At 43.1% G+C, this 27794-nt stretch overlaps 1 protein-coding gene across 8 annotated transcripts in view; it reads right to left on the bottom strand.

Annotated features, from left to right (window-relative positions):
* FLI1 (Fli-1 proto-oncogene, ETS transcription factor) overlaps positions 1–27794 on the bottom strand; it is a 138209-nt gene that overhangs the window by 10699 nt on the left and 99716 nt on the right. For 5 of the 8 annotated variants that reach the window (XM_034421947.3, XM_087875832.1, XM_087875833.1 and 2 more), the window contains 2 exons: positions 23838–24041; positions 14864–14932 (listed from right to left, as the gene is read on the bottom strand). In XM_034421947.3, the coding sequence (XP_034277838.1) occupies positions 14864–14932; positions 23838–24041 (273 nt within the window). The remainder of the gene's footprint in view (positions 1–14863; positions 14933–23837; positions 24042–27794) is intronic. The other 3 variants (XM_087875835.1, XM_087875834.1, XM_087875836.1) reach the window with 1 other exon arrangement.

The following is a 27794-nucleotide window of genomic DNA, read 5'->3' as shown; positions in this document are numbered from 1 at the left end:
TAGATATTTTATTGCCTGCTCCCTCATGTGTGACATTTAAGGTTTGCGGCCTATAATTCCAGAAATAACAATTAACCATCAAGCTGAGTAGCCATTGACAGCTTGAAGCTCTTTTTAAAACCATCTCAACTGTTGACTGTTGCCACATCTGGGAGAGAATCCATGGACTGCGAATTCTATCATTTCCCTCATGGAAACGATGGAACGCAATATGACTATTCACATTGTTCCCCGAGTGAACAAGAAATAACACTTAAAAAGTACACGCAAATAAAATGTAACGAAAGAGGATTCCCTGAACGAAAAAGACACAATATTCTGCCTAAAATACCAATTCAGATTGATGATGGTGGCCTGCTGTATGGAACTGTGCTTCGGATTAAGATTTTTTTTTTTTAAAAAATTGACATCTGGAAAATGCGCTTTGCTTGTGCATCTTTCCAAAACATCAACAATAGTTGCTCAGATGAGCCAAGAATTTTCTTCCTTGCTATCTTCCCCCTCCACTGCAAATGAATGCAATGTGTACAGCAGTACTACTGAAAACCTTCCCTCCTCGCTCTTGCGCAATTGTACTTGAAACACAATGAGAAAAATTGAGCCAGGGAAACCATCCAGAGATTTGGCTTTTATTTAAGTTGCTTCATTTGCGAAAATAATAATAATGATGATAATGTTTTGCTCATGACTTGGTCCTCGGCAGTTTCAAGAGAGCCTTCTGACTTCCTAGTTTAGCCTAGGAAGTGAAACAAAGCTATCAGCCACCTTAATTTCAACAAAATTCTCTACAAAATGTTTATGGAGATTCTCAATCATGGAACACCAGGTCATGGTTGTCCCAAAGGCATTTTTTTCAAAAAGGTAACTGGACTTTCTTGGGTATTTTTTTTTCTTTGAAAATGTTTTGCTTCTCATCCAAAAAGCGTCATCAGAATTGAGGAAGTTTCTTGGATGAGAAGCACAACTCATCAAAGAAATAGCCAAGAAAGTTCAGATGCCTTTTGGAAAAAGCACCTTTGGGACTCTCTAGAAAATGTTGTTTTAAGCCAGTGGTGGGATTCAAATAATTTAACAACCGGTTCTCTGCCCTAATGATTTCTTCTAACAACCAGTTCACCAAACAGCTCAGAAAGTTAACAACCGGTTCTCCCGAAGTGGTGCGAACTGGCTGAATCCCACCACTGTTTTAAGCTATGAGATCTATATGTATAGATCTGGTATATTTTTTATTCTTTTTTTTAAAAAATAAATAAATAATAAAAAACAAGGGAAATTTTATCGGAAATTGCATGAACAGCTGGCAAAATGGGCAAACAATGAAATTTGTATGGTTGGGGATTTTAATGGAATTATAGACCCTAAATATGATTATAAATGTGATATAACTAAAAAGAATAAAAGATCTCCCTTACCAAAGACTTTTTTTGATTTAGTGGAAGAGATTAACCTAATTGACATGTGGCACACTTTACACCCCCATGATAGACAATTTACCTTCTATTCAATGCCACACAACTCCTGGTCCAGAATAGATATGGTCTGGGCTACCAGAAAACTGGGCCTAGAAATTAAAAAGGTTAACATGTGCACAAATGTTTGGGCAGACCATAAGTTCCTCGAAATTAGCTGGCACCATGATACAAAGAAAATACAACAGAGATGGAGTCTAAGGACTAAGTTGCTATACGAAGAAGAGTTTATACGGAAATTGAATGAAGAGGTCAAACGCTTCTTCACAGAAAATGGAAATCGAGAGACAGCCAAAGAAATTGTGTGGGATACTATGAAGGCCTATGTGAGAGGGGTAGCCATATCATATACTGCCTTCAAAAACAAGGAAAAAAGAAAGATCATAGAAGTGCTCACTAATAAGTTATTGCAAGCAGAAGATAAACTCCAGCAATGCCCGGGAGATGAGGCGTCCAAACGACAGTGGTTGATGACGAGACATAGATTGAACTTATTGGACCAGGAAGAAATGGCACAGAAAATAAAAAGATCCAAGCACTATTGTTTTGAAAACGCTAACAAATCGGGGAGATGGCTGGCGTATAAACTAAAAAAAGAGAAGGAAAAAAACCAAATATTACTATTAGAAGACTCTCAGGGCAACTTGCTGACGAAGGAAGAAGATAAATTAGAGAGTATAAGAAAGTTTTACGAAGATCTATACAAAAATGAAGGAATAGCGACAAGCAAGGTAGAACAGTACTTGTGGGAAGCTAAACTACCGTTAATTTCTGAAGAAGAAAATTTCATTTTTTAAATGAAAAGATTACTTTAGAGGAACTAAAAACGGCCCTTTCTAAAATAAAGAAGAATAAAACTCCAGGCCCAGATGGTCTCCCCGGGGAAATATACCAAAAATTTGATGATACCTTAAAATTAGAGCTGTTAGAAATATTAAATGAGGCCCTGGCGGGTATCACAATCCCAGATTCGTGGAGGGAAGCGTATTTGACGCTTATACTGAAAGAAGGTGCCGATCCGAAACAGATATCCAACTACAGACCTATCTCATTGCTGAACGCAGATTATAAACTGTTCATGAATATAATTGCGGAGAGGTTCAAAAAAATTTTAAATCTGTGGATTCATAAAGACCAAAATGGTTTTCTCCCAGGGAGACAGATCAGAGACAACTTGAGGATAGTCTTAAACACCTTTGAATATTACGAACAACATCCCGAAAAACAGCTGGCTTTAATGTTTGTTGATGCCCAAAAGGCATTCGATAACTTGAATTGGACCTTCATGATAAACCAAATTGATCTAATGGGATTCGGCACCAACTTTAGGAAGATGATTGAGAACATATATAAAAACCAGAGGGCAAACATACTAGTGAATGGAGATAGAACCCAGCGGTTTCAGATTCAAAAAGGAGTGAGGCAGGGATGCCCTTTATCTCCCTTACTATATATCTTGGCGCTAGAGGTGCTACTTAGAAAGATAAGAGCCAACAAAGAGATCAAAGGACTAAAGATTAGGAACGAAACCTTTAAAACCCAAGCTTTCGCGGACGACGTAGCCCTCATAATGGAAGACCCACTAGAATCTGGTGTAAAATTATTGCAGGAAATCCAGGAGTATGGAGAAGTGGCGGGCCTAAAACTTAATAAGAACAAAACTAAAATGATAGTGAAAAACATGACAGATCTACAAAAGGAAGAATTGGAAGAATCATTAGGCCTCCAGACAGTTAGGAAAATAAAATACCTGGGAATATGGATTACCGCGAGATTCTCCTCACTAAAAGAGGATAATTATATCCCCCTTCTACAGAAAACACACCAAGACCTAGAAAGATGGAAAAAGCTCAAATTGTCTCTGATGGGTAAAATTGCAGCGATCAAAATGAATATCTTACCAAAAATTCTCTTTCTTTTTCAAAACATTCCGCTATCACTAGACAAAAAATTCTTTTTGGATCTGAACAAATACATCAGGAACTTTTTGTGGGAGGGTAAGAAATCGAGGATTTCTTTTAAGATACTCCAAGGGAAAAGGAATTTGGGAGGCTTTGGGCTCCCTGACTGGGAACTATATCAAAAGGCCGCAAAATTAATTTGGATCAAGGAGTGGATCAAGTTACAGGATAGGAGAACCCTGATCTTGGAAGGACATGACCTCCTAGAAGGATGGCACTCCCATCTCTGGGATATAAAGAATAAGAAAAAATCCTATTTTTATAAGCACAAAATCAGGGAGACCCTCATTCGTACGTGGGACAAAATTAGACAGAAGATCTATTCTAAGGTACCCATTTGGCTTTCTATTATGGAATCGTTGGCGACTCCAAACAGGAGCGACGATTATAATTGGGGTACATATAAAGACATCCTCGACGAAGAAGGGAAACTTAAATCGCTGGAGCTATTGAGGGATCAGGGCTTTAGTGTGGATTGGTGGAACTATATTCGGATCAACTCAAGATTCCAAAAAGACAGAGATAAATTCGGAATAGCAGCGAAACATGGAAACTTTGACAAAGTTATTTGGGGACCAGAAAAAAAAATGTTAACCAAAATTTACCACTTTTTATTAGATGAAGAGAAGGCAGAGTCCATAGCAAAAAGACAATTGAACATCTGGGAAAAAAATCTAGGACATAGACTAAATTTCAATGATTGGGAGATAGCTTGGAATAGAAACTACAAAATAACCAAATCCACAACGTTTAGGGAAAATCACTATAAATTGCTACATAGGTGGTATCTAGCCCCAGCGAGGCTAGCTAAGATGTTCCCAAATCTCTCTCCCATATGTTGGAAATGTGGAAAATCGGTCGGCACCTTTTATCACCTATGGTGGACCTGCCCTGAGACTAAAAAGTACTGGTCCAAAATCCAACATTGGCTCTGTGAAATAACAGGACAGGAGGTAGCCCTAGCTCCGGAACTTTTCCTCCTAGGCATAACTGAAGAGGGCTTAAACAACAACAAAACCCAACTGACAATTCAGATTATAACTGCGGCTAGATTAGCCTTCGCAAAATGGTGGAAAAACAAACTTATACCCTCAGAAGAAACTCTAATAAATAAGATCTTAGAGTGCGCAGAAATGGCGAAACTGTCAGGCGAGTTAAAAAATGAGGACAACTTAAGATATTATGATGTATGGGGTATCTGGTACCACTGGCTTAAAAATAAGATGAAAATATGACTTTAGAATTTTGACCTGGCATATCTACTATAGCCATATTGTATAGTATCATGTTTAGTTAAGATTGAAGCCTTATTTTTCCCAATTTCTGTTTTATTATATTGTAATTACACTGTACCTTCGATAGCAGAGTTGGATTGTACATTCTCTTTTTTGTTTTGGAAAAATCAATAAAAAATTAAAAAAAAAAAGATCTGGTATAAATGGTCACAAGGCATAAAGAAGAGAGAGTTGAGTTATTGTCCAAAGCCCCTGGAAGCCGAATGAGAAGTAATGGATGGAAACTAATCAAGGAGAGAACCAGGAGTGAAACGCTACCGGTTCGCTCCAGTTTGGGTGAACCAGTAGTACCCGTGTTTCCCCGAAAATTAGACCCTGTCTTGTATTTTTTTGAACCCTGAAATAAGCGCTTGGCCTTATTTTCAGGGAGGTCTTATTTTCGGGGAAACAGTGATGGGGCTTCTCTTGCCTTGTTACCTGATTTCCAGCTCTGTGTTTAAATATTTTTGGGGAGGGCTTATTTTCGGGGGGAGGCTTATTTTAGTGCATGTGCTCAAAAGCCCAATTAGGCTTATTATCAGGGGATGTCTTATTTTTGGGGAAACAGTGTAATAAAAAGTACCGGTTCCTTCGAACCAGTATTTCCAATGATCAGCTGTGCAGCGGGGTTTAGCTTTGCTAGAAAGCAAGAAATCCTGCTTTCCTGCAAAGCTAAATTGTGCGCCACAGTTGATCCCGCACCCTCGCTGTTCTACTTACCTTCCCAAGCCTCCTTTTGGCACATACTGTGCATGCACATACACTCAGCACGCACCAAAAGGAGGCTTGGGAAGGTAAGTAGAACAGCGGGGGGGGGGATCAGCTGTGCAGTGGGGTTTAGCTTTGCTAGAAAGCAGGAAATCCTAAAGCTAAATTGTGTACCACAGCTGATCCCCCCCTCGCTTTTACTTACCTTCCCAAGCCTCCTTTTGTTGTGCACTGCGCATGCACATGCAGCATGTGTTTGGTGCACAGCATGCATGCACGGGCAGCGAACCGGTAGGAAACTGGTTCGGATTTCACCACTGGAGAGAACCAACCTAGAAATACAGAGAAATTTTCTGACAGAACAATTAATCAGTGGAACGGCTTGTTTTCAGCAGCTGTGGGTGCTCCAACACTGGAGATTTTTAAGAAGAGATTGGACAGCAATTTGTCTGGAATGGTATAAAGTCTCTTGCTTGAGCAGGGGGTTGGACTAGAAGACCGCCAAGGTCCCTTGCAACTCTGTGATTCTGTTACAAACTAAATTCCATAGATTCATTTTTTTTTTTTGGTTTAATTTATATGCCGCCCTTCTCCAGAGACTCAGGGCGGCTTACAATGCGTTAAGCAATAGCCTTCATCCTTTTGTATATTTATACAAAGTCAGCTTATTGCCCCCACAATCTGGGTCCTCATTTCACCTACCTTTGAAAGGATGGAAGGCTGAGTCAACCCTGAGCCTGGCAAGATTCGAACTTGCAGTAATTGCAAGCAGCAGTTGTTAATAACAGTGCTTTAGTCCACTGTACTACAGGCTCTTAATTTGCAATAAAGTTTTGGAGCCCCACTGGAATGATAGGAAGCATCAGGAGTTGATTAACCTTCTAGTATATGTTCCTTTTGTAAATGGCCAAGTCCATCATAGAAACATTTTAGCGAACAAATCCTTCAATGGATGGATGTCAATAATCCAAATATGCACCTAGTTTCCAAAAGGTTTTATTTATTTATTATTTATTAATTCAATTTGTATGCTGCCCCTCTCTGAAGACTCAGGGCGGCTCACAATGCATTTAAAATCATAATAAAAAACATTTAAGAATTAAAAACATTAAAAAACATTAAAACCCATTCACACCATTCCTGGCCGGATCTTGCCAGATCGCAAGAGCGAGATCAACGGCCCCAGGCCTGCCAGAAAAGCCAGGTCTTCACCGCTTTTCGGAAGGCTAATAGGGTGGGGATGGTCCGGACCTCAGGAGGTAACTGGTTCCAAAGAGCTGGGGCAGCCACAGAGAAGGCCTTCCCCTGCGGGCCCACCAGCCGGCCTTGTTTAGCTGATGGGACCCAGTTACGTTGCCCACTAACTGTTGCTGGGCCATCACCTTTAGGCCTGCAAGTGTATGCTATAAACAGATTCCTGCAGAAGCCACTTGGAGCTGTATGCATGCGTGGTTGTAACGCAACCCGTAGGAAAGGAAACTCCAAATCTCAATTAATAAATGCTCTGTCCTACACATTGGCAATTAAAATCAGATTACAAGTTGGATGGAAACGACCTCGTAGATGACCCTCATTCTGTCAAGGACCTAGGAGGACTCATCTCAAACGATCCAAGCCCCAGAGCTCCTTGTAAAAGCATTGCCCAAAAGGCATTAAGAGTTGTTAACCTAATTTTGCAAAGCTTCTTCTCCGGTAACATTGTATTGCTAACTAGGGCATACAAAACCTTTGCCAGACCAATTCTTGAATACAGCTCATCTGCCTGGAATCCACACTGTATGTCAGACACTAATACGATTGAACGGGTCCAGAAATATTTCACGAGAAGAGTCCTCCACTCCTCTGCTCACAATAGAATCCCTTATGCCACCAGGCTTGAAATTTTGGGCTTGGACAACCTGGAACTGCGCCGCCTGCGGTCTGATCTAAGCATAGTACACAAAATTGTCTGCTACAATGTCTTATCTGTCAATGATTTCTTCAGCTTCAACCACAATAATACATGGGCAAATAATCGATACAAGCCAGGGGTGAAATGCTCCTGGTTTGGACTGGATCGGACTATCCGGTAGCGATTGTGGCAAGTGGTTCGGAGAACCGATAGCAATCGCGACGCGTGGCTCTGCCCACCTGCCCGGATGTCGTTACTTCCTGGTTTTAAACAGGAAGTAATGTGTTTTTTACCCTCTGCGCATGCGCAAAAGCTTTTGTGCATGCACAGAGGGTCTGCGCACACAAGTGACACGCATGGGCACTTCTGAACTGGTAAAGAAGGTAAGTAGATTTCAACCCTGATACAAACTGAAGGTAAACCATTCCAAACTCGATTGCAGAAAATACGACTTCCAGCAACCGAGTGGTCAACGCCTGGAATGCTCTACCAGACTCCGTTGTTATATCCTCAAACCCCCACAGCTTCAACCTCAAACTGTCTACCGTGGACCTCACCCCAATTCCTACGAGGTCCGTAAAGGGGGCGTGCATAAGCGCACCAGCGTGCCTACCGTCCCTGTCCTACCGTCCCCATTTATTTGTATTCATTTCCTTCGTTTATGTCCATGTTCATATTCATACCTACTATCTTGTACATGTTTGACAAACTAATAAATAAATAAATAAATAAATAAATAAATAAATAAATAAATAAATAAATAAATAAATAAATAAATGGAGAGCATCCCACTACTATGCGGGGAGAAAAAAACAGCCATCTGGAAACACATTTTGCCATCGCTGTATGGAAACTGCTCAGCTTGCTCTTAAGACCTTTCGGAAGGAGCAAACTTACAAGCGAGGCAGTTCATAACTCCGCACATGTGCAATAAAGCAGAGGTTGGGGGTGGGGAGAAGCCTCCTTATTTTGCTAGGGGAAAAGGAAACATAATGGTGACTTAGAAAGTGGCCCAGACATGCTGTCAGGTTCAATTCGGAGAACTGGAGCCTGGTGCTAGGACAACACTGGTTGGTTGCCATCCCCTTGTGAGTACGGGTTTCCTGCCTGCTGCAGCTCACAGACAAGGAATCTTTGTTATAACAGAGCCTTCCCCCCACTTTTTAAAAAAGTTCTCTTTTTGGGAGGGAAGGGGGGGGTGAGAAAACATACGGCCACCCCTGAAGAAGGTCAGCAGGAAAGCAGACACAACATTAAGTCCGGAATTTCAAAGGAAAACATTTTTTAAAGAATCCATAAGAGCAAGCTACTGTCTTTCCTTCGAATCATAAACTCCCCATTTTGGACTGCAGAATCATAATAAAAACAAGCAGAAAGGGAAAAGGGGAAGGAAAAAAAAAACCCAGTTGGTGTGTGTGATTTCCCACCCCCTTGCAAAAATATTATAAAATAGAGGCAGGCTATATTGTTATTAGAAGAAAACGAAGATGCATATTAGCACCCTGGAAACACGTAAGGACATGTATGTACTTTAACATAGAATAGACATTCTTTCTGATCAGAGGGCCTAAATTTTAAATAAGATAAAGGTAAAGGTTCCCCTCGTAAATATGTGCTAGTCGTTCCCGACTCTAGGGGGCAGTGCTCATCTCCGTTTCAAAGCCGAAGAGCCAGCGCTGTCTGAAGACGTCTCTGTGGTCATGTGACCAGCATGACTCAATGCCAAAGGTGCACGGAACGCTGTTACCTTCCCACCAAAGGTGGTTCCTATTTTTCTACTTGCATTTTTTACGTGCTTTCGGACTGCTAGATTGGCAGAAGCTGGGACAAGTAACGGGAGCTCACCCCATTATGCGGCACTAGGGATTCGAACTGCTGAACTGCCGACCTTGCGATCGACAAGCTCAGTGTCTTAGCCACTGAACCATTGCATCCCCAAAAATTTTAAATACACAATGTATTATTGGAATATATTGGGTTTTTTTTTTCTCCAAATGAACAAATGATTCTAGGAATGGTTCTTCCTAAATGAAACACAAAGGCATTTAATTTCCATTTTCTACTTTGCAAAATGAAACTTGAAAAAAAGCAGTTGGCCTCGTTCACCTAACTGTGGTTGAAACTCATCAGCGTGGTCTTAAGATGGCCCTTATTTATAGCCAAAGCTCCTTCTATAAATTGGGAATATTCATTACACCTCTCACACATTGGTTGGTGGAATAAGTTAGAAATAAGAACAAAACCATTATTCATTAAACTATAACAGCCAAAGCTTTATCTTCTTCAACATCTAACCAATAGAAGATAAGTGGATAACTCTGTGTGCGTTGCACAAAACACAAAATCATCCATTTTCTCTTCAAAAGTGCCTTTCAACAAAGAATTTGGCATAAAACACACAACGTGGAATCTTAGAATGCGAAAGTTGGAAATGACATAGGAGATCAATTTATCCAAATTCACCCGGAATCGTCAACCAGAATGCTGGGTGTTACATAATTCATATTGTTGCAAGACACTATTCATAAAAGTACAAGATAAAAGTTGGGTAAATTGAAGCATGGCGGCACTTGGGGGCTCTCACTGTGACTGCAATTGCTGAGGTTGTAAAGATTTCCTGCCATGGTGGGATAGGAAATGCAAAAACTGCAGAATAAACCCTGAACATGTTGATCATTTTAAAAGAAAAACAGCAAAGATCCTATCCTGCAGAAGGAAATTGAGCCTTATGGTTTTACTCCTCTGTATGATGCAAACCTTTCCCATACTTTGAAAGCCTGTGATGGCCTTGAAGCCTTAAGAAAAGTATATCAGTAAAGGAGAATATTTGTAGCTCAGGGTTGAAATGAGGAATCTTTGGTGCTCTCTGAGCTTTGTTGTTTTCGTGCAGATCTTTCATTACTCAACGTAGGTTAACATCGTCAGCCCTAGTAGCGAGTGGGGTTTGCTCTCAATTTATATTCTAATGGCTTGTCCTATCAGTGTTGTCGGGAGTAGTCTTGAAGTAGTTCTTTGGTTGAACTGTTTACTGTTTTAGCTATTGTTAACTGCCAAACAAGCTAATAGTAAACAGCCAAACAAACAAGAAGATGTTGGATAACCATTTATCTGAAATGGTGGTAGGGTTTCCTGCCTAAGGAGGAGGTTGGACTAGAAGCCCTTCAAGGTCCCTTCCAACTTTGTTATTCTATTCTAGCCCAACTAAAGTTCTAGCCCAAGGGGTCAGCAACCTGTGGCTCTGGAGCCACGTGTGGCTCTTTTATCCCTCTGTTGCAGCTCCCTATCGCCGGTCAGCTCCACAATTGATAGGACTTTCAGTTAGGAAAGGTAGAGGAAAAAGCATGCCAGTCTAGGAGGAGACTCTATGGTGGGGGGAACCGGACTTCCGATCGGCTCCAGAATTCAATGGGGGGCTTCCGGTTAGGACCTTTGTGTCTCTGAGTGTTTAAGGTTGCTGACCCCTGTGCTAGCCCAACTAAAGAACTTCCATGACAAACACCAAAACCGACAGGGCAAGCCACTAGAATATACAAAGAGTTGGAAGTCTCTGGAGATTCTCAGTCATTCAGGTCATGGTTGTCCCAAAGGTGCTTTTCAAGAGGCAACTGGACTTTCTGGTTTTTCTTGGACTTTTCGCTTCTCATCCAAGAAGCTTCAGAGCTGAAGAAGCTTCTTGGATGAGAAGCAAAACGTTTTCAAAGAAAAACCAGAGAGTCCAGTTGCCTCTTGAAAAGCACCTTTGGAACAAAAAGTTGGAAGGGATCTTGGTGGTCTTCTAATCCAACCCTCTGCTCAGGCAAGAAACCCTACACCATTTCAGACAAATGGTTGTCCAATCTCTTCTTAAAAACTTCCAGTGTTGGAGCATCCACGACTTCTGGAGGCAAATCGTCATCCACTGATTAATTGTTCTAACTGTTAGGAAATTTCTCCTTACTTATAGGTTGCTTCTCTCCTTGATTAGTTTCCATCCATCCATTGATTCTTGTCCTGCCTTCAGGTGGTTTGGAGAATAGCTTGACTCCCTTTTCTTTGTGGCAACCCCTGAAATATTGGAACTCTGCTATCATGTCACCCCTAATCAATACAAATTGAGAATAAACCCCACTTCTTAGCACTGATAATGTTACCTAGTTGGGTAATGTAATATCTGCAGGAAAACAACCAAGCTCAGAGAGCACCAAGGACCCCTGGATTCAAAATGTTTCTCATTGCTACACTAAATCATAGTTTTGGCTACACCAAGCATATTCTTAGGGACGCCTCACCTCCTGAATCTCTCTATGGGTTGAAAGTCTGCGATACCATCACTGAACTGCCAGACTCAGAAAACTGAAGCAGACTTATTCCCGTTAAAACCAACTAAGCAGATAGGCTCCAGCCGTTCTACTCAGAGCCTGGGGAATCTCCTTTCATTTATAAGAAAATTGTTTCTTGGCCAAAGAAAACTGGATGATTCTCATTAGAACAATCCTAGTCTCCAAAACAGATGAAGACAATTTGGACCAAGGTGCCCTACTCTGGAAAACATAAGGGAATTTGTTGGCGTGGAATCATGGCCAATGTCCAAGGAGGTTGGGCTTGATTCCAAAGGAACCTGTTGCAGGAACTTCAAATCAGATTAATGTGAAGGCCGGCAGAGACTTTCTTAGCGGGTCCCTGAGTAAAACCACAACTGTTAGGACTAAGTGGATATGTTTAGTGAATAGAGTGCTAACTGTGAATGCTGATTAATAACTGAGCCAGCCAGGAAGAGATATATATCTACATCTACATCAATGCATGCAACACATACTTTCTAGAGTTTTTCTCAGGATTATGGTAGTCTTAATCTGAGGAAAAGTGATAGCCCATTTTTTTCATGCATCTTGCACGGAGCCTGGGCTTCTACAGTCCCTGCTATTTGTCATCTTCAGAGTTTTCCTTTTCCTCATTACATTTCTAGGTTGTCCAAGAACCACAGCTCCCTGGCCCCCTCCACAAACTCATTAAAATGTATAATGCCACACAATAATGATGCGGAATCGAAAAATAACAATATTGGGGAAAATGTGAACTTGGCAGTTGAAGCAAATATAAGGTCCCAATTTGCTAAGCTGTGGAAATCTTGGTTGTAGAGCTGAATACCAAGTTATTCTTATTTTCACCGCCACGTTATTCTGCTTTTTGATTTAATACAGGTGCTTACATGTGTATGGAAGAATGAAGATAGCAATGCCTAATTCATTCAAGTACCGTAAACATTTACGTGTATAAGAGAGGAGAAAGCAAATTGGAAAGTTTTTTTTTTTTAAAACGGATAGCACTTTTTAAAAACTACAATTAAGCTTTCTGTAGGAAACTCATTTTCCCATTACTTTTTTATTAGAGGTGTAGAAATCTGGAATATTTTACTCTATGGTAGTAATGCGTAATCTACTGCATTTAATAATGGGAAGGAAGGAAGGAGAAGAAGAGGAGAAGAAAAGGGAAAGCAGGGAGAGACGAGGGAGGGAGGAGAGAGGAGAAGAGAAGGAGAGGGAGAGGGAAAAAGGAGAGGGGAAGAAGAGGGATGGGAGAAGAAGAAAGGAGGAAGGGAGGGACAAAAGAAGGAGAAGGAGAAAAAGAAGAAGAAGGAGAAAGCGAAGATGAAGGAAAAGACTTAGCATGCTATTGCAAGCCAGGCAGCCTGGCATATTATTTTCTTCTCATGTTTTTCATTGTTTTAATTGAACGTTTCAAAAGGAGAAGAAAAGCTATATTCGCTTTTGTCCATGAACGGAGTGTCCTGGAAAGCACTACATGAAAAACAAACCAAAGCCAGAAGTATTATCTTTATCGGATGAGTTTTCTCTCTCCCCTCGGCCTCCCGTCTTCTGTTTAGAGGGGCAGCACCTGCCTGGCTCCAAAAAGCACGAGAGCCAAGCATGCCGGGGTAGAGTGTATTTACCGTTGGCCGATCGAAGCGCTGTGCTTTTCGCTTTGTTTGAACAGCCCTTTGGGTTTATTTAAATGGGAAACTATTCAACAGGAGAGGCGGTTGCACAGGGCTGGACTGCAAACTGTTTCATGGCTACCTTGCTTCCCCCCTCCCCATCCCACCCACCCCGCTTCTGAAATCTGGGGCTGCTCTAAGTGGCAAGAGCGGTAGCAGGAGGGAGCCGGCAGCTCAAGTGGGCAATTGCTTTTGGAAATAAAAGCAGCACCTGCAAGATGCAGCATTGATTCTCGGGGCCTTGGCACACACGTGCGTTTCTGTCTCTGGAGCAGATGGCTGGAGGGTCAGTATAGAATCTGACAGCACCCTCAACCGAGGCTGAACTGAAGCCTTCTAGGAACCATGTAGATGCTGTGTCTTCCCAACAGCATTATATGACGTTCACTCGTCTCTTCACTCACTTCTCCACCCCACTGATTGACCTGGCAAGGGGCTATCATTGCACTCCGTGCTTTCTTATCTCTATCCTCGCTCCACTGGCAGTGGTCAAGAAAACGCACATCATGTCATGCGGTCCGAAGGAAAGATCTCTTTCATTGGCTGAGACATGATGCTGCTTTCAACCAAAAATGGTCAACTTATACGCTGTGGCTGAAAGGGGCTCCTGAGTTTCTTTCTTTGGGATCCATGGGGATTGCTTTCATGACACCATTGAACTGTCCTGTCCTGTCCTGTCCTGTCTGATCAGCCAGGCAGCCAGCTAACCTTCCTTCCTTCCTTCCTTCCTTCCTTCCTTCCTTCCTTCCTTCCTTCCTTCCTTCCTTCTCTCCCTCCCTCCCTCCCTCCCTTCCATAGCACTAGCACTTAGACTTATATACCATTTCACAATGCTTTACAATCTCTTCTAAGCGGTTTACAGAGTCAGCCTATTGCCCCCAACAATTTGGGTCCTCATTTTACCGACCTCGGAAGGATGGAAGGCTGAGTCTCCCTTGAGCCTGGTGAGATTCGATCTGCCATACTGCTGGCAGCTGGTGATCAGCAGAAGGAGCCTGCTGTACTGCACTCTAACCACTGCGTCACCGCGGCCCATCATCTATCATCTATCATCTTTCTATTATTAACCAGAAGAAAAGAACAAAGCCCATTCTGATAAACCAATAGAATCATAATATTTCCTGTTATGCTCAATATGCGTACATGGATTCACCACTGTGTTCACTTAACAACTGCCACAAAAAAATCAGGTCTGGATGCCTCTACCTATGACCATCATGATTTATGATAAAAATTTTGGTCTCTATTACAGTTATAAGTTGAGGAGTACCTGTATGTCACTGTCACATTAGCATATATTTTGGTCCATATTTTCGTCATAGAAAGACATATTTGCATGCAATTTTCTCTTCTTTATATTAACACAGTACAATATTTTTGAATATTTGCAGGCCAACTGTACTGAATTACGCATCCATTCTGTCATTATACCTCCATCTCTTCCATGATGGAGTCCTTATTTCCTTCTTTGGGGCCATGGATTTTACAGCTACTTTGAACCACTTTCCTTGGTATTCTTCCCCAAATCAAGCCACTCTTCATTAAAGACAAACCATGATTACTATGAGCAAATACCAAGAACTCACCTTCTTTGGTATTGACACGAGGTGGTGGATCTGGGTGGGTTGGTGTGTTGTAAGACAGCAAGGAACTACCTGCAAAGAACAAACAGAATGAATTTAGTCTGTAGAAATTGCATCTTTCCCTGGATCAAGAGTCTTGCCCAAGGTCACTCATGCTTCGGTGTTCTCACAGGTTGATTATTGCAATGTGTTCTATAGACCACTCAGCTGCTACGGCTGGTCCAGAGGACAGTAATAGAAGCAATGATGGCTGCTTTTTGATACAGCAGGGGTAGGGGTTTGCAGGGGTTCAGGAGAACCTCTAGCTAAGATTCTGTGCAGTTTGGAGAACCCCCAAATCCTACTCCTGGCTGGCCCCACCCGCCTACCTGGCCCCTCCCCTCCCAGGAGTCCCCACGCGACTTGTTTTGGATGGAGGTAAGTGCAGGACCTGCACGGAGGCTCGGGGAGGGTGAAAAACGGGCCTACCAGAAGTTTGGGAAGGCCTGAAACAGGCCTGTTTCCAGCCTCCAGAGGGCCTCCGGAGCCTGGGAGGCCGTTTTCGCTCTCCCGGAGGCTCGAGGACAGCCACCGGAGCCCAGGTAGGGCGAAAACATCCCCCTCCACCGTGGTGCAGGAGGCCGACTAGGCCACGCCCACCATGGCCACACCCACCCAGCAACCGGGCAGAGAACCCCTTGCTAAAATTTTTGAAGCCCACTCCTGTGATACACCCATGTAAAACCTCTCTTAAGAAAACTGTACTGGTTACCAGTGATCTTCCAGATGCAACTCAAAGAGCTAATTACCACCCATGTTTTTTTTCATGGTGTAGGACTGTGAGAAACTGCCTCTATCCCATTATTTCTGCCCACCGTGTAAGATCAACCATCTGATAGTGACAGCAGTTGTAACATCTAAGATGGGTTATAAGGAACTTCTTTAGAGTCCATTGTAAGTTCAAATGGTCATTAAACATGGTCGTGGGTTGACTATTTTATGTATCTCACTGGCTCAAGGTTGACTCAGCCTTCCATCCTTCCGAGGTGGGTAAAATGAGGACCCAGATTGTTAGGGGGCAATATGTTATTTAGTATACTGTCCTTGGTGTAAGCCGCCCAGAGTCCTCGGAGAGTGGGCGGCATAGAAATATGACTAATAAAATAAATAAATGAAATAAATTTTGTAGAACTGAAGAAATCATATATGTCCTTCCCCTTGCAGATGAAACTCAATTGGACAAATTCTAGAAGACAAGGTAGTTAGGGACTCTCAGTGTCTTCCAAATGTGTAGATGAATATACTTCTTCTTGGCCTATAGCACTGCAAATTAGAAGCTCATTAAGATGAATGCCACTATATAAAACAGGGGTGGCAAACTCAAGGCCTGCCTTAGATCTGGCCCATGGGGCCGGCCTGGAAACAGCAAAGGACCAGCCTGCAGTGGTTCTGCCAGTGAAAATTGAGTTTGGGGGGGCACATGTACCCCCCTTGTGCCCTGTTTTCAGCCACAATGACCTCTTACAACCTTCTGCCAGAGAAAATGGGGTCCAGAGGGGCCCCGCATGGCCCTCTTGAGCTCCGTTTTCATTGGCAGAGGACCATCAAAACAACCTAAAAGGAAAGCAAAAGGAGAAATGCTTCCCCTTTTGCATTTCAGCATGAAAGAAGGGACAGGAAAGGAGAAAGGGAAAGAGGAAAGACAAAGAAAAAAATGGGAAGAGAGCATGGAAGGAAAAATAAGGAAAGAGGGGAAGGAAGAAGAAAGGAGAATGAAGAGGGAAGGAAAAAGAAGAAAAGGAAGAAAGGAAAGGAAAGGAAAGGAAAGGAAGGAAGGAAGGAAGGAAGGAAGGAAGGAAGGAAGGAAGGAAGGAAGGAGATTATAATGAGAGGGAGGGAGGGTCTTCCTTACCACTTGGCCTTCACAGGTGCCTCTCACACAAGTCCCATGTCATGCCCACTGTGGCCACTCCCACCATGGCCACACTCCCTGGCCACGCCCCTACCCCCGGCCCTCTGAGGTCAAACACAACCCTGATGCAGCTCTCAATGAAATCGAGTTTGACACCCCTGACATAAAAGGAGAATCTCTTTGATTATGGAAAGCCACTGTTGAAGAAGAAAGCCTGACCTCCTCTCAAATCCCCCATCCAAAATTTCCTGGTAGTCAATGGTAAATTTGCTCTGACACTCACCTCCTTCAGAAGCTCTCTAAAATCCTAAAGTTTTTTTTTTTTTTTAATTCTTGGGCAGGAGGGCAAATTTCCAAACAAAATTTTGGGCTAGAGCAACATGAAGGACCCCAATGAGATTTAAGTGAGGCACAAAAGCATTTGTATAAATAAAGATTAAATTAAAGGGCTGGTGTTTGCTTGTCCATATACAACTGTCTGTTTATTTAAAAGAATAACAGAATAAAGGGCCATGGTGGCAGAATGGTTAGAATGCAGTATTTCAGGCTAATTCTGCTGACCACTGATTGCCAGCAGTTCAACAGTTCAATTCTCACCAGTTCAAAGTTGACTCAGCCATACATCCTTCCGAGGTTGGTAAAATAATTAATTAGATTGTTGTGGGGAAAGATGCTGATTCTGTAAACTGCTTAGAGGGGGTTGTAAATCACTTTGAAGCGGTATATAAGTCTAAATGTTATTGCTATAACAGAGTTGGAAGGGACCTTGGAGGTCTTCTAGTTCAACCTGCTCAGGCAGGAAACCGTATACCATTTCAGACAAATGGTTGTCCAATCTCTTCTTAAAAATTTCCAGTGTTGGAGCATTCACAACTTCTGGAGGCAAGTCATTCCACTGATTAATTGTTCTAACTGTCAGGAATTTTCTCCTTAGTTCTAGATTGCTTCTGGCCTTGATTAGTTTCCACCCATTGCTTCTTGTCCTGCCTTCAGGTGCTTTGGAGAATAGCTTGACTCCCTCTTCTTTGTGGCAGCCCCTGAGATATTGGAACACTGCTATCCTGTCTCCCCTAGTCCTTCTTTTCATTAAACTAGACCTACCCAATTCCACTAACTATTCTTTATAACTATAAGATATTTTTTAGTTATGCCAGGTGGTGCAGGAATCTGGGCAAGAACCCCAGTAGGCATCACAAGAGGTCTATGAAACTGGGCAAAGTAGAAGAATGATGTCTATAGCGGCTTTCTAAACCTATATCCCTGGCATTTTGTACATTATTTTTTTTTGTTCTCAAATAACTGTGAGAAAGCAAATTTACGGCTGACACATTTTCTGGCAAATTCGAGACAGATCCTCATTCCCGGTGCTCAGCATGACGAATACCAGTTCCCCTGGCAAAGTCCAAAAGCTTTCCAGAGATTAAACAAGCTGTCTCTTTGCAGCTCAAATGTGGACGGACACATTGGATGGGGACGGGAAGAGGAAGGTAGGCACGACAGAAAGGAAAAAAAGGAGGAAATACCCACATCAAGGAGCAGTCAAATAAAGCAGGCTCTACTTTTGCTGAGCGAGTGGAAAAGTTGCCCTGAGTTTATTGGTTCAAGTTCTCACCTTTGCCCAACGGTCTGACATTTCTGGTGGGAACACCAGAACCGGAGAGGAAAAAATGTGTTTCCTATTAAGATGTTGAAAAGAAAGAGGCAAGAGAAGACAAATTGGGGTAAGTGGGGGGAGGGGAGGGGGAACCAGACACAGCAAAATTTGCCAAATACCAAAGTCAGCGGAAAACCCAGATCTGGAATCTTTATTGAGCAAGCTTTCAAATCTAAGCAAGAGCAATGCCACAATCGATCAATCACCCGATGCCTGAAGTCACACCACATTTGGGGACATTTTTGTTACTAATTCCAGATAGGTGGAAGAATTCGTGAAAGAGACTCAGGGATGTGGGGTGTGTATGTACATTCTCAGTTGTATCCTAATATTTCAGTATCTAAGTCCTGGTGGAAGGGAGGGAGGGAGGGAGGGAGGAAGGGAGTGGAGGGAGGGAAGGAGGAGGGGAGGTGGAGGAAGGAAGGGAGGAAGGAAGGGAGGGAGGGAGGGAGGGAGGGAGGAGGGAGGAGGGAGGAGGGAGGAGGGAGGGAGGAAGGAAGGAAGGGAGGGAGGGAGGGAGGAAGGGAGGAGGAAGGAAGGAAGGAAGGGAGGGAGGGAGGGGGGAGGAAGGGAGGGAGGGAGGAGTGGAGGGAGGGAAGGAGGGAGGGAGGTGGAGGAAGGAAAGGAGGGAGGGAGGAAGGAAGGAAGGAAGGTTAGCTGTCTGTCTGTCTGTCTGTCTGATCAGACAGGACAGGACAGGACAGGACAGGACAGGACAGGACAGGACAGGACAGGACAGTTCAATGGTATCATGAACACAATCCCCAATGGATCCCAAAGAAAGAAACTCAGGAGTCCCTTTCAGTCACAGCATATAAATTGACCATTTTTGGTTGAAAGTAGCCAAATGAAAGAGATCTTTCCTTTGGACCGCATGACATGATGTGTGTTTTCTTGGAAGGAGGGAGGGAGGGAGGGAGGGAGGGAGGGAGGAAGGAAGGAAGGAAGGAAGGAAGGAAGGAAAGAAGGAAGGAAGGAAGGAAGGAAGGAAGGAAGGAAGGAAGGAAGGAAGGATCTTTTATTTTATTCTTGCTCATGCAAAGTTGACTATAACCAAGGAGCCACCCAACATCAGGAAAAGAAGTAGTTCTTATTTTTGAACACACATACTGCTTTTGAAACTTCCATTTTATTTATTTTTACAATACGCCCGCTGCCAATTAAAGCCAGCTTTTTATATAGGGGAGGGAGAAAGAGGATACCTTAGAAGAGTTCGTGCAAATAATTTTATACGAAGTTTTTTTTTCCCCACCAAAGGGCTGAAAACTTTCAACTTTCCTTTGAGCCAAATCAAAACTCTCTGATCCCACCGTTCAACCATGAGCTACAAATATTCTCTTCTGTCAAGACTGAAGCATCCCTAACATTCCTTCTAACAACTCAAATAAGGAACGAAGCTCCTGAGCCAGTGGTGGGATCCTCCCGGTTTAACAACCGGTTCGGTGATCGTGCGCTTCTCTTCCGTGTTTCTTTGGAGGAGAAACACAGCTAAGGTGTGGAAATCTGCTCTGCCACGTGAATCAGTTGAGAAGATCAAGGTAGGAAAATAGCATGGTGGGTGGGTGGGCCCATCTGATCGGCGGGACAAACCGGTTCACTCCCAGCTGATCGTCGGAGCTACTGGTTCGCCTGAACCGGTCTGAACCGGTAGAATCCCACCCCTGTCCTCAGCACCTTCTGCATTCAACTCAGCATTCAACGACCCTAGGAAGTTAGGCCTGGAAAAACAATAAAATTCCTTTCTAAGGCATCGCATCACAAGGCAGTGACCCAGAAATCCAGAAACCAGACTGTCATTAGGCCAGGGGTCGGCAACCTTAAACACTCAAAGAGCCACAAAGGTCCTAACTGGAAGCCCCCCGTTCAATTCTGGAGCCGACCGGAAACCCAGTTCCCCCACCATAGAGTCTCCCCTTAGCATGGCGTCCTTTTTCCTCTACCTGTCCTATAAATTGTGGAGCCAACCGGCGACAAGGAGCCACAGCAGAGGGATGAAAGAGCCACATGTGGCTCCAGAGCTGCGGGTTGCTGACCTCTGCATTAGGCAGATGTAAGAACAGCTGCTTGGAAAGAAGTTGTTTTCAGTAGCCTCCTTGGCCTATAGGCAGGCTTTAATGAAGAGAAGATTCCATATAGATCAGAGTATCCCAGTGACAGCCAAGAGAGAACAATGGGACGTATGGCCATCTCACTCTTGCAAAGCAAAAAAAGAGTGTCTCAAGGGAAAGGCTTCTTCACAAGTTTGCAAGCTGTTGCATTGGGGCTGAGAAAAGAAAGCACCAATTAAGTGATGCTAGGGAAATGATGCTGGTGTGAAATCAGCCATCCATGGAATAGGGACAGGGTGGAGTATTCAAGCAAAATACGTTTGAGAGAGACAGACTGAAGAAAACGTTGCAGACTGACAATTGATTTTTGAGTTGAACTCAAATAACCTGTTTGCATTTCTCCTTTCTCTGTCTTTTTGTTCCTCTTTTACCAAACAAAACAAGACTTCCTCCCTAACCCATCTGGGTATATATATTTTTTGTCTTACTTTGTGGCTGGGCATAAAGGGAAATACATCTGCTCTGCATACAGAAAGTCTACCCGATTAATTTTATCAGTTATAGCCCACGAATCAATTACACCTCTCTATGTGCTTGTGCGTTGTGTGTATATATAGCTATAGCAGTAGCACTTAGACTTATATACTGCTTTACAGTGCTCTCTAAGTGGTTTACAGAGTCAGCATAATTTCCCCCAACAATTTGGGTCCTCATTTTACCCACCTCAAAAGGATGGAAGGCTGAGTCAACCTTGAGCGTGGTGAGATTTGAACTGCCAAACTGAGGCAGCCGACAGTTAGCAGAAGTAGCCTGTAGTACTGCACTCTAACCACTGCGCCACTGTGGCTCATAATTCTGAACAAGCGTTTATTTTCTCTAATTTTTAGATAAAGCTTTTATTTAACCAGGTACTCCTTTAGAGCCAACCTACATAGGAAGCTGTAGCATTTACTTATTAAAAAAAATAATAATAAGCAGCAAATTTGTGCATGAAAATAAATTACAAATAATCTTTGATTTATAACTGTAACTGAGTCAGGAATTACAGTTGTAAGTCATGTCGGTCATTAAGCGGGTCACCATGTGATCATGACCAATTTTGGATGTGTGCGAATAATTTATCTTCTACTGTATAATCACTTCTTCAGGTTCTGCAACTTTCTTGCCTTTCATTCAATTTCCAAGCGTAAAGATTTTTCCAGATTGGAAAATATGGATAGTCAAAGAAGCATAGAAGAAAGAATGGAAAGAGTATAATGGATAACACCTATATCACCACTAACAATCTTGGTCATTTCCCAGTAAGAAAGGAAACTAAAATAATGCCACCAAAGAAAGGGCAAAGAATTTCTCAATCACACTGAGAATAAGGTAGAAAAAAAGGAAGCTTCCTTCTTAGGGAAGGAACACTCGAGAGATGCAACATGTTCAGCACCCAATAGGGTTGATTGATTTGATGCTGTAATCTTCCTGGTAGCATCTCAAAACAGAGCCAGCACAGTTTATTGACATTTCTTTTTGGTATCACTCATCACTCATCATCATAGTGCAGAGAACAGCTACCAAGATGATCAGCGGACTGGAGGCTAAAACTTACGATGAACGGTTGCAGGAACTGGGCATGGCTAGTCTAGTGATGAGAAGGACCAGGGGAGACATGATAACAGTCTTCCAATATTTGATGGGCTGCCACAGAGAGGAAGGGGTCAAGCTATTTTCCAAGGCACCTGAAGGCCAGGCAAGGAATAGTGAGTGGAAACTGATCAAGGAGAGATTCAACCAGAAATAAGGAGAAATTTTCTGACAGTGAGAGCAATCAACCCATGGAACAGAAGTTGCCTTCGGAAGTTGTGAGAGCTTCATCATTTGAGACTTTCAAGAAGAGACTGGACTGCCATCTGTCAGAAATGGTGTAGGGTCTCCTGCTTGAGCAGGGAGTTAAACTGGATGACTTACAAGGCACCTTCCAACTCTGTTAATCTATTATCTGTTATCGCTTTTTGCTTAAATCTCCTTTCTTTGACTCTCCGCTTCAGTTGTCAACCCATGACTCCAACTTCCCATACCTGGTGTCCATCAGTTAGTTGGTGACTCTACAATTATTCCTAGAATTCATAGCAAAGGTGGTCCATGAACACGCTGGCTGTCAATTTGTCAATACTGACTTCTCTAGATGACCCACACGCTGGAGAAGGTTGTGAGACACAAAATTGGATATGGGGAAAAAAAACTTTTCATGTTGTCACACAAACAACCAGCCTGATACTAGATCAGTCCATTACTAAAAGAGACAGAAAGACAGAGAGAGAGATGGAAATTGTTCTTCTTACTCAAAGGTAAGGGCTTTTAACTCCTTACTTTGCTTGAGTATATATATATTTAAAAAAGCTTGAAAATGTGAGTTTCACAGATAGTGCTATAAATTGAGGTTGAGTTTGGTACCCAACAATCATTAGATTTTTATTTTTATTTTGCAATGATTTCATTACGACAATAAAGCTTGGAAGTCTACTCTCGGAGTAAGTGACCAACGGAGAGAAGTCTCATACAAGGCAAGCATGTCAGCCATTGAACATGTCGGATTACTTATTTACTTACTTACTTACCTACCTACCTACCCATCCACCCACACATCCCCATCCATCCATCCATCCATCCAGTGGTGGGTTTCAAATTCTTTAATACCGGTTTTGTGGGTGTGGCTTGGTGGGTGTGGCATTGCTTGGTGGGCGTGGCTTGGTGGGCGTGGCAGGGAAAGGATACTTTAAAATCTCCATTCCCCCCCCACTACTTCCGCTACTGGTTCTCCAGAACTGGTCAGAACCTGCTGAAACCCACCTCTGCCTCCATCCATCCATCCATCCATCCATCCATCCATCCATCCATCCATCCATCCATCTATCTATCTATCTATCTATCTATCTATCTATCTATCTATCTATCTTACCATAGAGTAAATCTGGCAGTTTACAGTAACATATACAATTAAAACATAAAAAGCTTAAACTAGATGTTAAAACCAAGGACACATGGGAAGGGCAGGGGATGGATTGGGGTGGGAGATGGGATCTGTTGTTACTCAATCCACCACCTTCCTTGAGCTGTTCCCCCATTGGGGCACCAAACCGACTGGCAGAGCCACTTCTTTCCGCCCTTATGAAAAGATCGGAGGGTTGGGGCCAACCTCACATTGGGGGATGGGCAAGATGTTCCAAAGGGCAGGAGCTACAGCAGAGAAGGACCTTCTCCTGGTCCCCAGCAGCCAGAATAATTGGGCTGACAGGACTCACAGCATGCCTCCTCTGCATGAGTGGGATGAGCCAATCCCAGTGGGGTGAGTGAGATGGTCATAAAGTAGCAAGGGGGAATGAAGTGGCAACTTACTTTCCCTGAGGTAACTGAGATGAGACAGCAGGACTTCTGTGTTGTAGAGGGAAGTGACCCGGAGGAAATCCTCCTTGTTCATCTTGCACAGTTCTTTGCCGTCCATGTTCTGGAAGAGGTTGGTATCAATCTCCATTAAGCCATATTCTTTAATAGCCCAGTCTAGCCACTGACGCACATGATCCTGACTCCATAATGTGGGATCTATCAGAAGAAATCAGAGAGGTGGAAGGATGAAGGAGGTTACATGATTGATGACCAGGACTCTATGAAGAAAGAACATTTTCTCGTATCTCTTCTTCCCCTTTCGTTCCTACTGGAGAGGGATGGTTAAGTGAAATATTACAACGTTAGAGGCACGAAACTTAACTCAGCCATGGACAGGGTTAACGAGCGATTTGTGGTCTCCAACTGCTTTTCTGTCTTTGTGGTCACTGTTGCAATCTTGAGAGTCCCCTTCAACTGCGCTAACTCTTGAGACATTTCTAGAAACTGTGGCAATACATTTTTATAACATATCTCCCCCAAACCTGTCTCCCTATTTCCCCTCCCACAAATCCCCAGAAAGTCCCAAACCTGGTCTGTTTTCAACAGAATCCCATCCAACCTGGTGTATACCTTCCCCCAAAACATGTATTACCAAATTATCAAAATTCAGTTCTCCTTCCCCCTTGGCGAGTTAACTGAGCCAGGGCCTTAACCATTTTTGATCTAATATCTTCTCTTGGTTGTTCAGTTATTCCACAAAATCTTAACTGAAATTCTTTAATCCGAGCTTCCAAATCGGTTGTCTCAACAATTCCAACTTCACATATGGACTTTGTCTTCTCCAGTCCACGCTCCATGCAATCAACTCTAGCCTTCATCTGTTTCGTATCTCCTTTCAAATCTTTAATTTCTTCCCAGAGCTCCCTTTTCTAACTTATCTCCCCAAACCTGTCTCCCTATTTCCCCTCCCACAAATCCCCAGAAAGTCCCAAACCTTGTGTGTTTTCAACAAAATCCCATCCAACCTGGTGTACACATTCCAGGAGTGCAATGCTACCGGTTCGCACATGACTATAGGGATGCTACAATAGTTACAAGCACAAGTACTGGTTGTAAATCTATTTTTTCAGTGCTGTTGTAACTTCAGATGGTTGCTAAACCAATAGCTGTAAATTGAAGACTCTCTGGAGTCTGTCTGTTTAGAATTTTATTTTATTGGTAATATGCGTTTGAACCTGTACGTTGATATGGCCTATAGCCGTGATGGCGAACCTATGGCACGCGTGCCACCTGTGGCACACGGAGCCATGTCGCCTGGCACGCCAGCTCAGCTCTCTCTAGGAGCCTCGAGGCTGGGGACAGCAAAAACGTTATTTCCTGTCCAACCGAAAGTTGGAAAATGGACCGTTTCGGGCCTCCGGAGAGCTTCCGATGGGGTGGGGAAGGCTGTTTTCGCCCTCCCCAGATGCATAGAGAGGATCTGGAGCCAGGTGAGAAAGAAAAACGGGCCTACTAGGCCATCACGTGCCAGGAGTGGGGGAGGGGGGAGGGGGGGTTGCGCGAGGATGTGCAGGGTGGAGCGCATAGAATTATGGGTGTGGGCACATGCATGAACTTGCCCCGCGCCCCCTCTTTCTGGCACGCGATGGCAAAAAGGTTAGCCATCACTGGCCTATAGAATAGAATAGAATAGAATAGAATAGAATAGAATAGAATAGAATAGAATAGAATAGAATAGAATAGAATAGAATAGAATTCTTATTGGCCAAGTGTGATTGGACACACAAGGAATTTGGCTAATCAATAAATCAATAAATATAAAATATATAATGTTATATTCCAAGTAGTTGCTATATAGTTCAGTGCAATATTCATAACTTTAAAAACAGTTTTCTCAATCATAGAGATTTTTATTAAATTGTACATTGGGTGGTTGAATGATACCTTTTTAATTCTTTGGAATACAAGCATTCTTTTAGACAGACAATTTGGCATTGGATGCTCATTCAAGATTTCTTTTTAGTATTTCCTTTTGCTAGTTCAAATTATAATAAAAGTACTAAGTACTGAAGTCATCATCATCATCATCATCATCATCATCATCATCATCATCATCATCTTAGTAAGCTGGGGTGGGCTTCAAAAATTTCAGCAATGGGTTCTCTGCCCGGTTGCTGGGTGGGTGTGGCCATGGTGGGTGTGGCCTAGTTGACCTCTTGCACCATGGCGGGGGGGGGGGATTTTCATCTTTCCCAGGCTCCGGAGGCTTTCCTCGAGCCTCTGGGAGGGCGAAAATTGCCTCCCTTGGGCTCTGGAGGCCCTCTGGAGGCTGGAAACGGGCCTGTTTTCAGACTTCCGGAACTTCCGGGAGGCCCTTTTTTCCCCCTACCTGAGTCTCCGCGCAGGCCCTGCACTTATCTTGCATCTAAAACAGGCTGCGTGGAGACTCCTGGGAAGGGAGGGGAGGGGAAGGGAGGGGTGGGATGGGCAGGGCCAGCCAGGGGTGGGATTTGGAGGTTCTCCGAACTGGCCATAACATTACCTACGGGTTCTCCTGAACCCAGGCAAACCCGTAGCAGCCCGCCCCTGTAAACCTGGCTTACTACATTAGTCACTGCTGGCCCATTCACAAAAACTATATATATGTTTTTTCAATCCAAAGATGAAGTTTATGCTTTGCTTTGTTTTTTTCCTCTGATAGTTAATCTTTCAGGTCTCTGAAAACCAGGCCTTTCCAAGCCGTGCTGTCCAAATTGTTTGACCCCTTTCCTCAGCCCCTTGCAAATTTTGCACAGATGGTTATTGCAATTTTTTGGAGCGCTGTTTATTAGCGCGTTCCAGAAAGTAGTAAATTCTCTGCAAATATGACCTCCCTGCTCAGACAAGTTTGCTTTATAAGTCTGAGTCATATTTCCAGACTCAACGGCCTGACAAAAAACAAACTTTTATTTCCCACCCACTCACCCTTTCGTTTTGCAATTCCGAGGCCTGCTAAGTCAATATAGATGGACTAAGTGACGAGGATTCAGAATTGGGTTCATGACTGCGTATTGGGCCCAGATGGAGCATTGCTATAAATGGTGCTGATTTTAAAAACAGGACAATTGTGCGGATTAGGGCTGTATAAAAAATGGGGGTGTATAGGGGGGAAGGTTGTTGCTGGATTATGCCAAAAGTCTTTTTAGGTCATCATTATCTGGCTGAATGAGTCTTTGGGGACCGAGTACATTATGCTATTATTAGGTCATCGTTACTGGCAAGGTCATACAACTGGAACACAGAAAAATGTCTTACTGTTTTTTCCAGTATGTGAGAATTCAGCCAATAGCCAATTTCCAAATCATTTTAGCTGTGAATGATGGGAGTTAAAATCCAACACCAGGGATCAAATGCTCCCGGTTCGGATCGGATCGCCCGATCTGGTAGCGATGGAGGCGGGTGGTTCGGAGAACCGGTAGCAAAAAACCCTGCCCAGCTGAGCCGCACAATCATCAGAGGCTTTTTTTTTTTACTTTTAAAAGCATTTTTTGTACAACCTCTTCCGACGAAAAAATGCTTTTAAAAATAAAAAAAAGCCTCTGATGATCGCGCGGCTCAGCTGGGATCGTCAGAGGCTTTTAAAAGCATTTTTTCTACAACCTCTGAAGAGGTTGTAGAAAAAATGCTTTTAAAAGCCTCTGACGATCCCAGCTGAGTTGCCTGATCGTCAGAGGCATTTAAAAGAAAAAAAAGCCTCTGCCGATCAGGCAACTCAACTGGGATCGTCAGAGCCTTTTGATAGCATGCTTTTACAATCTCTTCACCGAAGACGTTGTAGAAAAAATGGTTTAAAAATTTTTTAAAAATGGCCACGCCCATCCAGTCACATTACCAACCCCCCCCACCAAGCCACGCCCACAGAACCGGTAGTAACAAATTTTAGATTTCACCATTGTCCAACACATTTGAAGAACACAAGGTTGGAAAAAT

The sequence above is a fragment of the Pantherophis guttatus genome, chromosome 9, assembly GCF_059756535.1.
Source record: "Pantherophis guttatus breed Tessera chromosome 9, ASM5975653v1, whole genome shotgun sequence".
Taxonomy (NCBI): Eukaryota; Metazoa; Chordata; class Lepidosauria; order Squamata; family Colubridae; genus Pantherophis; species Pantherophis guttatus.
The sequence above is the reverse complement of the archived record's forward strand: the minus strand, read 5'-3'. Positions and strand labels throughout refer to the sequence as shown.